Source organism: Hyperolius riggenbachi, chromosome 5 (assembly GCF_040937935.1).
Source record: "Hyperolius riggenbachi isolate aHypRig1 chromosome 5, aHypRig1.pri, whole genome shotgun sequence".
Classification (NCBI taxonomy): Eukaryota; Metazoa; Chordata; class Amphibia; order Anura; family Hyperoliidae; genus Hyperolius; species Hyperolius riggenbachi.
The window spans coordinates 322539884-322552151 of record NC_090650.1 but is presented as its reverse complement, the minus strand read 5'-3'; the positions used below and the strand labels follow the sequence as shown (position 1 = coordinate 322552151).

The window sequence follows — 12268 nt, the reverse complement described above, 5'->3', positions numbered from 1 at the left end:
AGCAACTCTCTCTCTGTACAAGTCTCAGGCAAGCATGGAGAAACGGAACATGGCGGCCGCTATTTATAGGGTAGGGGCTGGCCAGGGTCCCCCTCTGTGATTGGCTGCCGTCAGAGGGCCTGGGAGCCCTCTGATTGGCTCTAAGGACATCAATCTGGGCTATGACGCTATTCGAGCTCGGTACCGAGCTCGAATAGCGCCGTTTGCTCGAATAGCTCGAATAGTGAATGGGCTATTCGAGTGTACTCGGATAGCCCATTCGAATAGCTACAGCTATTCGGAGCTCGAATACCGAGCTCGGATAGCTGAAAAAGAGCTCGAATATTCGAGCTACTCGAATATTCGAGCTCTGCTGAGCACCACTGGTGCTGCAGCAGGACAATGACCCAAAACACACCAGCAAATCCACCTCTGAATGGCTGAAGAAAAACAAAATGAAGACTTTGGAGTGGCCTAGTCAAAGTCCTGACCTGAATCCTATTGAGATGTTGTGGCATGACCTTAAAAAGGCAGTTCATGCTAGAAAACCCTCAAATAAAGCTGAATTACAACAATTCTGCAAAGATGAGTGGGCCAAAATTCCTCCAGAGCGCTGTAAAAGACTCGTTGCAAGTTATCGCAAACGCTTGATTGCAGTTATTGCTGCTAAGAGTGGCCCAACCAGTTATTAGGTTCAGGGGGCAATTTCTTTTTCACACAGGGCCATGTAGGCTTTGAGATTTTTTTCTCACTAAATAATAAAAACCATCATTTAAAACTGCATGTTGTGCTCAATTATGTTATCTTTGACTAATAGTTAACGTTTTTTGATGAGCAGAAACATTTAAGTGTGACAAAAATGCAAAAGAATAAGAAATCAGGAAGGGGGCAAATAGTTTTTCACACCACTGTATGTATCAACTTAGGACACATTCACTCTGCGTTTTGCATAACATGCACATTTTACAATGCGTTATATGCACAGTTTTCTATGCGGGCTAGGCTAATGATACAACTTTCATTATAATTCTAGGGCTGTATGTAAACATGTGTGCTGCAGTGCATAATAATTGCACTGTGTTTTATGTGGTGCATATGTGAACAGCCACTCTTAAATTAATGTGTAAAGCGTAAAAATGCAACAAACAAGCATAGTATAAATGGGACCTATGGTCTATTGTATATGATACAGATAGATAGACTGAAGCTGCAACAAGCTTCCAAAAGTGTCCATACATCAGGCGACTTTGGCGGCCGATTGACCAACCAATTCGATTATCATTATCGAATTGGTTGAAAATCGGTGTCAATTTGCATGGAAGGCCAAAATTCAAGTTCCAAAAAGTCTGAATACATAATGGATGATTTTTATGGCAAAATATCTTAAAGAGGATTTTTAGCGAAAACTGGAAAAACAATAAATCAATACATTACAAAGTGAGAAGTTAAAAAATAAAAGAGAGATCAAGAAATGATTGATATTCGCCATGTAATTTAGGGCCTGTACACACTGAAAAACGCAGGCAAAAACGCAAGCGCATGCGTTTTTAAAGTGCCTGTAGTTTTAAAAACGCATGCGCTTTTGCCTGCGTTTTTTGTGCGTTTGCGTTTTTCTTGTAATTGCTGATTGGCTAAAGAATCCTTTGTTTTTTTTCTAGTTTACATTTCAACAGGAATCAGGAGATTGCAGAGTCTTCTGGGATACTGACTTCTGAAAAACGCAGGCAAAAACGCAAGCGCATGCGTTTTTAATGCGTTTTTCATGCGCTGCGCTTAAAAAAGCGCAGCAGGCACTGCGTTTGCGTTTTTTTAAAAACGCATTGCACCAGTGTGTACAAGTCATCACGATTTTCATTCTTTTTCAAAAGACCTTGCGTTTTTAAAAACGCATGCGTTTTTAAAAACGCAACGCAAGCGCAGCAGTGTGTACAGGCCTCATATTGTTTATTCCACAATTAGCTTGCTTGGAAGACATGTAAAAAACAGACAGAACCAACTGCTATTATCTATAACCACACCCCCTAACAACCTGATAGGCTAAAAGGTTATTTTTTTTTTAGATATACATATGCACCGAGGGAGATACTGGTTGCTTGGCAACTGGAAACAGCTGTTATTTCCCACAATGCAACAAGGCTCACAGACAGGAAACTGTCAGGACTTAGGTCCTGACATCACACTGTGGGAGGGGTTTCAGCACAATATACGCCATAAAGACCCCACCTATGATCTACTCAAGAAAATGTAAAGATTTCTCATGGGAAAGTGGGTATCAGTTACTGATTGGGATCCTTGGTTACAGTTCCTCTTTAAACTTGGTATTTCCTCATGACACGTTTAACCGGTTCAGCACCGCAGTGTCGAAAACCTCATGCATCCGAGCAATGTTCACCTCCCATTAATTCGCCAATAACTTTATTGCTACTTTTCACAATTAATTGATCTATATCTTGTTTTTTCTGCCACTAATTAGGTTTTCTTTGGGTAGTACATTTTGCTAAGAATTATTTTTTTCTAAATCCATTTTAACAGGAAGATTAAGAAAGAAATGAAAAAAAAATCATTATTTCTCAGTTTTTTGCCATTATAGTTTGAAATTAATATACGCTACCGTAATTAAAACTCATGTATTTTATTTGCCCATCTGTCCCGGTTATTACACCGTTTAAATGATGTCCCTATCACAATTTATGGCGTCGATATTTTATTTAGAAATAAAGGTGAATTTTTTCAATTTGCGTCCATCACTACTTATAAGCTTATAATTTAAAATAATATAATAACATACTCTCTTGACATGCATATTTCAAAAGTTCAGACCCTTGGGTAACTATTTATGTTTTTGTTTTTTTTTATTGTTTTTTTTTCTTAATAAAAAATGTATGTGGGTAATTTTTGGTGTGGGAGGGAAACAGCTAATTTTAAATGTAAAATAATTTAATTGTTTAATGAAAAATGTATGTGGGTGCAGTTTACTATTTGGCCACAAGATGGCCACAGTCAAAAAAGTCCTGCATGCGAACGATCTCGCATCCAGGAACTAAAAGAAGACGGAGAAGTTTCCTGGGGGCAGAAATACCGCGCTCTCTCAATAGAAAGCGTCCTTTTTTCTGCGGGGAAGTTAGATCGGTGAATGGGAATTATATTCCCATTCACTGATCGGGGGGCTAGCGGCGGGGGAGTGCACCCGATCGCGCGCTCCATGCGGCGGCAGCAGCAGTAGAGCCTATCTGGACGAGTAAGTTCGTCCAGATAGGCCGAGAGGCGTTGTCAGCCATACTATCTCAGAAAAAAACCATACATATATAAGTAGATAAATACTTGCTCTACTTACATAAGAGATGTATTGCTCTGTCCAAGTTTTGAGTTTAGTGATTTTTCTTTAGTAAAAAAAGAGAAAATCCTTCTTAGGATTCTCAATTTTAACTGTGTTTATCTTGAAGCAAATCCTGATGTCATTTCCTGCCTTACTCTCCTCTGCCTGATTGTGTATGCATTGCCCGACCTCCTACCCGTCTTCAAGCACTCCCACCCAGCTCTGCAATAGAGCGTGCATTGTCTCAGCAATCAGAGAGGAACAAAGGTGTAGCAGGGGAAAATGGGGGTGGGGGGGAGGTTTCAGACGATCAGGCTGCGTTAGTTATGTCTGAGAGCAAAGTCAGACAACTCAGCATGCCCTGCAACTTCCTTTGTACGGCAATGTACCAAATATGAGTCAGGTAAACTGGGGGATGATCATTTATCAACAAAAAAAGTAATAGTGATTTTAACTTTTGGATTGCCTGATTAGCATCCTTATTACTTGTTTACCAGATAAAAATAAAGAATTGATTTTGGATTTTATGCCTGAGGGCTCATTCACACTTGAGCGTTTTGCCTGCAATTTTGGCAAAACATTAAAACGCTAGCGCTTTTCAAAGCGCTAGAGTAATAAAAGTCTATGGGCCCGTTCTCATTTGGGTGATTTGCACTAATCGCCGCAAATCGGCCCAAACCGCTAAACACAAAAGCGTAGCCTGCACAATTTTCAGGTGATTTCCCGGCGATCGTGTTTTAGTGCTATAGAAGCGCAAAATGTGATCGCTAAAAAATCGCCAGGTGTGAAGGGTGATTTTTTGGGGAAGAAGCAGCCAATGCCAGGTTAGTAAGGCAACACAGGCAGTTCTTTGCTTTCATTACCATTGACCAACCTTAATATATATTAGTAATAACTACACTGTGATAAGATGCAATGTAACTGCATGGGTCAGTCACCTTGGTCATAAGATAACAGTTACACCACACAAATAATGTATCAATATCCCTTCCAGCAGATAAAGAAAGAGTAAGTTTACCTCTCCAATTCAACTCTATCCAGTATTGCTTCTTCTGGTCTATTGGTTGATATGAAGGCATCCACATCAATCTCTGCTCTATTGCCTCCCAGATTATAAACACATTTCAGTTGGTCATCTTGCAGAGCTATTCCTATAAAATCCTTGGAAGTCTAGACAGACACACACTGCTTAATTTTCAGTTTTGTAAACCGCCAAGAACAACATTATGTCAGCAAATTATTTCACAAACATTTCATCAAAATACAAAATAATGACCACGTTTTCTTTCCTCCAGCTCAAATTCAGTAACAGATCTACATATTACAGGAGTATATACTGTATGCCTGATGGGCACAGTAATTTCCCTACAGTGGGAACTGGCAAGACAGGCAGACTGGTAATTGTAGGATAGGTGGGAGGGTAAAGCCTCATACACATGCTACAATCTTCCATCAGATTGACCGGTGATCTGATAAGAAACTGCATTGTGTATACACGTCCAAATTGTTCCAGATCGATGTTGCGATTGATTTTGCGTTGATAAGCACCCAAAATCGATCAGAATCCGATCGGACTGGTCGGAAATTATCGGATAGATCTGTCGATCTGACGAAAAATTGTACCGTGTGCACACAGCTTAAGCAATGTGGGTTATGTGTAGGGAGGAGTAGGCAACTAAGTAAAGACTAAGCATAGTAGAAGAGCTAGGAAGGTAGAGATTGTGGGAGGGTAAGACATGCCAAAGAAATGGAAGAGAGCACCGCAGGTAATACTACAGTGGGGATGGGCAAGTGAGCTCTTGAAGGGATGGCCTCAATTCACTAAGCTTATCTCCTGTCTTTAATAACATTTCTAGAGTTGTCACCATGGTGATAAGGCATGTAGTATTCAGGCAACATTTTACCTCAGGCAAACCGAAAGTTAACTCTTCTGTCTTTAAGTTAACTCTTCAATCCTTAAAATAACTCCAGAATTCTAAAGTTAAAGACAGGCTGTTAATTAACTGTGAGTGAAAATAACTACAGAGAAGGTAACTTAAGGAATGAAAAGATAAGATAACTCTCTCATTGTGTGGTGGCAAGTTATCTCTTGCCTTATTATCTCCAGCATGATCTTAGTGAATTGAGGCCAATGTGAGTGTTAATGTGGGGTACACACTACACAGTTGGTCGGTAGGGGAGAGACAGGAGAGATGACATGGGGTACAGGATAATGAACTAGAAATCTTGGGAGAATATTTATGGGAAGCAGTGGTGTAGGAAGATAGATGAGGGGTGAAACAGTAGGTGGAGGTGAGTCAGTGGGTTTGTAGAGTGGAAGGATAGGCGAGTCAGTAAAGGAGGCATGGAGGTGGAAGGATAGATGAGGGAAAGGGAGTGGTTGTGGAGTCAGTGAAAGGAAAAAAAGTGGGGGAACGTCAGGATAGATCACTCAGTAAGATAAAATACAGAAGGGTGGGGAAGGGCACAACAGAGCAAGTAAAGGACAGAGAAGTGGTAATGTCAAATGCACAGGAACTAAAATGGCGCAATGACAGTACCTATTACTGTGAAAGTCTGCTAAGGCTTCCATGGTGTTTTGTGGGAGGGCTTTGGACGGGCTCCTGTCCAGGGGCGTTTCTAAGCCACACAATGCTCCCCCAGCCCCACCCCCCTTTAACTCTGCCCCCCCTTTACCCCCACAGACTTTAGCACACAGTTGCAATGCAGTATCCAGAGGTGCCTTCTAGTATTAGGTAGCCAGAGGTAGCCACCCTGTATAGGTAACCAAAGGAGCCCCAAGTATTATGTAGCCAGACATAACCCCCCTCTCCAGTACGGGTAGACAGAAAGGACCCCAATATTAGGTAGCCAAAAGCAGCCCCATTCATTATAGGTAGCCAGATGCACAGGAGCCCCCAGTATTAGGTAGCCAGATACAGCCCACCGAGAACAGGTAGCTGTATGTAGTTCCCCAGTTTACATAGCCACCCCCGGATGTAGCCTCCCTCAGTATAAGTATCCAGATGTCCCCCCAGTAACAGTAGGTAGCCATTTGACTCCCACAGTAAAGGTAGCCAGATGTTCCTCCAATATAGACAGCCAGACTTAGCGACCCCCCCACCACCACCACCAGTATGGATATCCAGGTGTAGTTCACCCCAGCATAGGTAGCAAGATGCCTTCCCAGTATAAATAGCAACAAAATGTCGCCCCCCCCCCCCCCAGTTTAGGTAGCCAGATATCCCCAGTATAGGTAGATGTATCTCGTAGTATAGACAGCCAGAGCCCCCATTATGCAGAGCGTAGTGGAGAAAGACGTTAGTAATTTTACATTTTTGCTCAGAGTTGGGATTTCATTTTCAGATGTCACTTACATCTTTGCTGCCCAGGTACATGACGAACATATTTGGAGGCAGCTGCCGTTTGCGACGGTCTCCTCGATCTGGGGGTTTCTGAAGATACAATGAAAGTGATGTGTAGGCCTTTAAATCTTCCAGGTTATTGGGAGGTCGCACTTCTACTCCAGAGTTGCCATCAAACCTCATGGGTACCACCACCTAGAAAGCAATGATCATTATTAGAGTCTGGGACACCTAGGTGATGTAACAGGATCTACAGAGAACCATCATTCACAACTCTGCTGTTAGGAACTACAGTATATAGCAGCAATTGTGGAGAAATGAAAATGTGAACAAAAAGGTTGTAGGTTAGACTGTCAGTTACAGGTTTGGAGTATGAGTCATTGGGTCCTGCATAGATTTGAACTGACTCATTTAATCTGACAGAATGATACGATTTTATAAACCAGAAACAGAATTAGCAGGGATGAACAAGAACTTTGTAAGAAGCATATTAGATATGAAAGCTGCTAATTATTTAACCAAGCTGCTGGTTAATTAATCAATAGCTCAAAAATCTGATTAAGCCCTGTGCACAATTAAGGTTCAGCCCCACTAATTTTGTAATTGGTAACAGTGTTCTGTCAATTTAAAAACTCAGCCACTAAACTGACTACAAAAAAAATTGATTGTAATTCTGGAATTGAAAAGAATTATACCTTTATACTAATTATACCTTTAGGCTTCTTGCACACAGGGACGTTACAGGCGCACGTTAGAGCAGCCTGTAACGCTCCCCCAACGCACAGCAATGTAACACAAGTAGGCTGTTCACAATGCCCACGTTGCCTTACATTGTAACGCAGCAAAGTGCTGCATGCTGTGCGTTCTAAGCGGCTACGCCGCGTTAGACTGTTTGCACATGCTCAGTCATGTTGGGGAGAAGGGGAGAGCGGCCGGGCACATGGCTAATTAATATTCACTGCACTCAGTGACGTGCAGTGTTTACTTCCTGGAGCGGCCGCTCTGTGCGGTGATTGGCCGGGCGGGACCACGTGATGCCGCATGCGTCCAAGAGTACGCATCACGGCATCACGGACGCCAGAGTGAGCTGCACAACGCGGCTCACTCCGACGTCCACACCAGAGAGCACCAGGCGTTGCGTTAGGGGCATGTTATGTGCCCTATAACGTCCCCTAAATGCAACGTCCTGGTGTGTAACTAGCCTTAGTGTCAAACTAAATGAATAATCAAGGCTATTTGGAGTGGGTGCCATTAATATTTCTGAACAAAAATGATTTGATTTGAATCATTTGGAGAGTTTTTTCACATACAGTATACAAATTTCCCTCAAGGATAGAAGTATTTTCAAATCATAGTTGGCCATGAGCAAAATATTCTCTAAACATGCAAATTTCCACTGATACAGAAAGACAACGTCCACACTCAAAGCCACTAACTGCCAATCTTAATGAACCAGCAGGTGGAATGGTTTGATTACCCTAGATCTATGGGGATTTGCAAGCTAAAGGAGATTATTTGCTCACTACTAGTGTTCCATTCTTTGGAGAACTTGATGCTTGGAAAAATTGAGGGTGAAAGAAGAAGAGGACGGCACAGACTAAGATGGATAGACAGCATATGTGAAGCTATGAACATGCCTATGCAAAAGCTGAAAGAAGCAGTGCTTGACAGACACATCTAGAGTGCTTTTGCACTCTAGGGCTTGATTCACTAACCGGCGCTAAGTGATAGCGCCGGAGTGAACAGCCGCTTAGTGCCCCATAAGTAGCTTTGTGGGCACTAATAGTCCCGCAAAGCGACATCGCGCACAAAACCACCCACATCACGCGCAGCGCGGCGGGAAAGTAATAGCGTGCGGTGCGACGATAACGTTGCACCCGCTGCCTTGTAAACGTTGCATCCGGTGCAACAAAAACGGCGCATCAGGTGCCCCCGAAACGGCACATCAATGCACTATTACTATCCCGCCATGCTGCTTGCAATGTGGGTGGTCCTGTGGGCGCAAACCACCTAACGCTGTGATTTGCGCCCACTACCTGTTAAGGCCTCCTAACCGGCTTAGCGGCGCTTAGTGAATCGAGGCCTAGATGCGTCTATCAAGCACTGCTTCTTTCGGTCCATACGGTCATGAAAAGTCAGAGTAGACTAAAGATGTGAGAAGGAGAAGTGTCACATACGGAACCCACCTTATTAGCAGCATCCCGTGCCTGTTGAATCAGCTCCCTGATGCGGCTAACACTCTCAGAGATATTTCCTAAAGGCATCAACTGGTTGACACGATCCATAGCATCAAAGACACCAGGCAGGCTGCCAGTCAGCTGGTTCACTGTCATTTAAAAGAACATTTACATCAAAACACTTCTCTAGTAGTCAATTTAGAAATATACATTACATTACATTATTTCAGTGGGATTTCTACTTTACAACACAAGTTCCTTAAAGTGAACCTCCAGACTAAAAATCGACAGCAGCATTGAAAAGGCCTGGTGTTTCTTTAACAGTTTCACAGCATCAGAACGTTGTTTCTCTTATACAAGTCTCATTTTTAGCTGCACAGAAGAAAACTGCCCGGGCAGTTTTCCCCTTATGCTGTGCAAAGCATGATGGGATTTCTGATGTTTTTGTTCTCGTTCTGCTGTTTTGGTGCAATTTTTTTTTTTTTTTTACATTTTGAATTTGACATTTGAAGCCTAGTGCGTGCAGCTGGGAGGGGTTATCAGGACACAGGACAGTTGGAACTGTATCTCATGCTCCCTGTCACCTCCTTTCAACCAAAAAGATGGCTGCCCCATGAGAAAGATGGCAGCCCCCATGAATCACAAACATTTGCCTGTTCTTTTAAAACAGGGTGGGTAAAATATTATATTACCTATCTATTCTAATTAACATAACTAATGTAACCAAATGACAGTATGTTTGTTTAGGCTGAAGTTCGCCTTTAATATGTAGTGCGACGGTAGGGACCCCATCTTATGCTAGGCTATAGTAAATGGGCATACACCTCAAAGATTCAAGAAAGTAAGAAGCAGGCACATGCAAATAATAATTTATTGCTTCCGTGTAAAAAACAAGGCCATTGTTTCGGAGCCGTGTAGGGCCTCATTATCAAGGCAAGATTATCATAGGCAATTATCTGTCTGCCGCTGAATCAAAACTTCATTGGATTGGCTTGAATATTGAATAGGGGGTGTCATCCCTCTTCTTCAGCTGCAGCACTCCTCTACATGACCAGTGTTGAATCCTTTAGTGTGTGCGAGACAACACAATACCCTCAATACACCTCAATTCTGGTAGGTGCTGGAGATTTGGTGATTTCTGGTAGGTGCTGGAGAGTATCTGTTGCACTGCAGCAGTGAGAGCTCTGTGCTGCGCTCCCAGGTCTGCAAATCTACCACTGCAAGTACAGAGGGAATCACCCCTCTAAGGAACATCAGCTGTCATTATTGTGTTCCACATGTGTAGTTCTGACCATAATTGTACCCTAAAGAGTCAGGAAATCTCAACAAATCTGTGCAAAATAACAAATCTTAGGGTCCTTTCACACTGAATCTATTGCGCTCCATTGCTGCAAACAATATCATTGCATCCCATCGCAATTCACTGATATTTCTATGGTACATTCACATGAAGGTCTGCTTCTCAAAAGCGTTATAACTGATAGCACGACCGTGCTATCAGTTACCATGATTTTGTGAATCAAGCCCCCCCAAGTGTGGTGGGTCCCGTCAGAGTAAAGCACAGTATGCAGTGTGCTTACCAGACAAGTGGGCATTTACAGTGGCAGTGAAGTACTGGATCTGTAAATCTTCTTCATTCTAGTTGTATGGGGGCAACACTTGCTGACTTTCCTCAGCAGAAAGGGGCTGTAACGATCGGTGGGCGCAGAGAGTATCTGATTACCGGTGATCTGCAGTATCGCCGGAAATACAGATATATACCAGATTATAAGTGATCTGCAGTCTCACCGATAATCCGATATACAAACTAACCTCTGTTCGCCTGAGTAGAGTGTAGTGTTTTGGTGTAACAGTAACACTAGGAGGCCTAGGCCTCAGTGCAGCAAGGAGAACTGCACGTATTCCTTCCGCAGACCTGAGCTCTCCAAGACGGGAGGAGTCAGACTGACAGTAGGAAGGAAAGTCCGAGAGTGACACTCAGGAAGAAGTGTCACTAACAGGACTGGGAACCGCCTCCAACCGTGAGGTCGGTTCTCGAAGTCAGACAAGCCAGGTCGTACACACACGGACAGATAAAGTACAAATACAGTAGGCAAAGGCGGAGTCAAAGTACAGGCAGGGTTCGGCAACGGGGTATCAGATATATCGGGGTACAAAATCAGGAGGCAGAAACAGAGTCTTGGAACGAGCCGAGGTTCGGCAACAGAGTATCAGAAATATCGAGGTACAAGGTCAGAGTTCAGGAGGATAGTCGAGGCAGGCAAAAGTCATAACATATAATCACAATCAAACTAGTACTTTAGCTATCAAATATCTAGCTAAGTGTAGGATTACAGCTCCAGCTGGTCCCGGCACACTTCAGGATCTGACTACGGATCTGGGTGCTCCCACGTATGTGATCGCACGCCAGACAAAGAGCAAGTGAACAACCAGCAGTATATATACTCTAGGACCTTTCCAGGACCTCCCTAATTGCTGGTCCAATGAGAGCAGTGGAATTTGTCAGCTGACCCAGCTGGTCAGCCGACACCCTTCTAACTGCTATTTAAACTCTGCCTTTCTGCTCGCGCGCGTGTAAGTCTGAATCTTGGTGGACTATCAGTCCCAGCCACACCAGTACTGTCATGCAATGTATCTAGTGCGGGGGCCGCCTCTGATGCGGATTCCGCCGTTCCCAATGCGGATTCCGCCGCACTGCCTATGCGGCATGCAGCGTTTTTTCCGCGTTGTGACGCCATGCTGGACGCGGAAACAGCCGCCTCACCTTGAGAGACGGCGGCATTTCCGCGTTTCCTTACAGGGGCGAGGGGAGTTTCTAATAGAGCCTGAGCCACTTTATACACCTGGCAGACAAACATTTTCTGTATCTTATTACACAATAGAGACAATTTATGAAATGAGCCACCCAAGCATCCTTCCCAGCCGTGGAATGCAAAACCCCTGAGATCAAAGCAAAGCTTATGTCCAAAAACTCGCTAACTACAGGACATGTCCACCAAGTATCCAGCTGATCAGTCTCTGTCCAATAGCCTCAAAAACACAAGTTATTAGACAATAGTCCCCATTTGCATAATTTTACTGGGGTACAGTACCAATCATTGAATATCTTATATGCGCTATCCCTGATAATGCAATTAGTGGAGGCCTTCCCCATCCAGCCAAACACAGCCTCTTCTATGTTCAAATCCCTCCGTAACCTATCCTGCCACCTTAATAATAGGGGATGACCATAGGAAGGTGCTGATACAAAAAATAGAGTAGAACGTTGAAATCATGGAGCAATATTTAAATTCTAACAGTAAGATTAGACCATTGTGCTGAAGGCAATTCATTTTCAAAACAAAACCTCTAACCTACAAGTATCTGACCTTTTTCCTTAGCTTGCACCCAGGAAAGGGCTTTATTATCCAGGAGAAGATCTTTTACTGTAATCACCAATTCAGCTAACAAAA

The 12268-nt window shown here is 43.2% G+C and overlaps 1 protein-coding gene across 1 annotated transcript in view; it reads right to left on the bottom strand.

Moving 5' to 3' along the window:
- LOC137518877 (laminin subunit alpha-3-like) overlaps positions 1–12268 on the bottom strand; it is a 303606-nt gene that overhangs the window by 74814 nt on the left and 216524 nt on the right. The window contains exons 57-59 of the mRNA XM_068237275.1: positions 8826–8965; positions 6652–6834; positions 4314–4465 (exon numbers count right to left, since the gene is read on the bottom strand). Coding sequence (XP_068093376.1) covers positions 4314–4465; positions 6652–6834; positions 8826–8965 — 475 coding nt within the window. The remainder of the gene's footprint in view (positions 1–4313; positions 4466–6651; positions 6835–8825; positions 8966–12268) is intronic.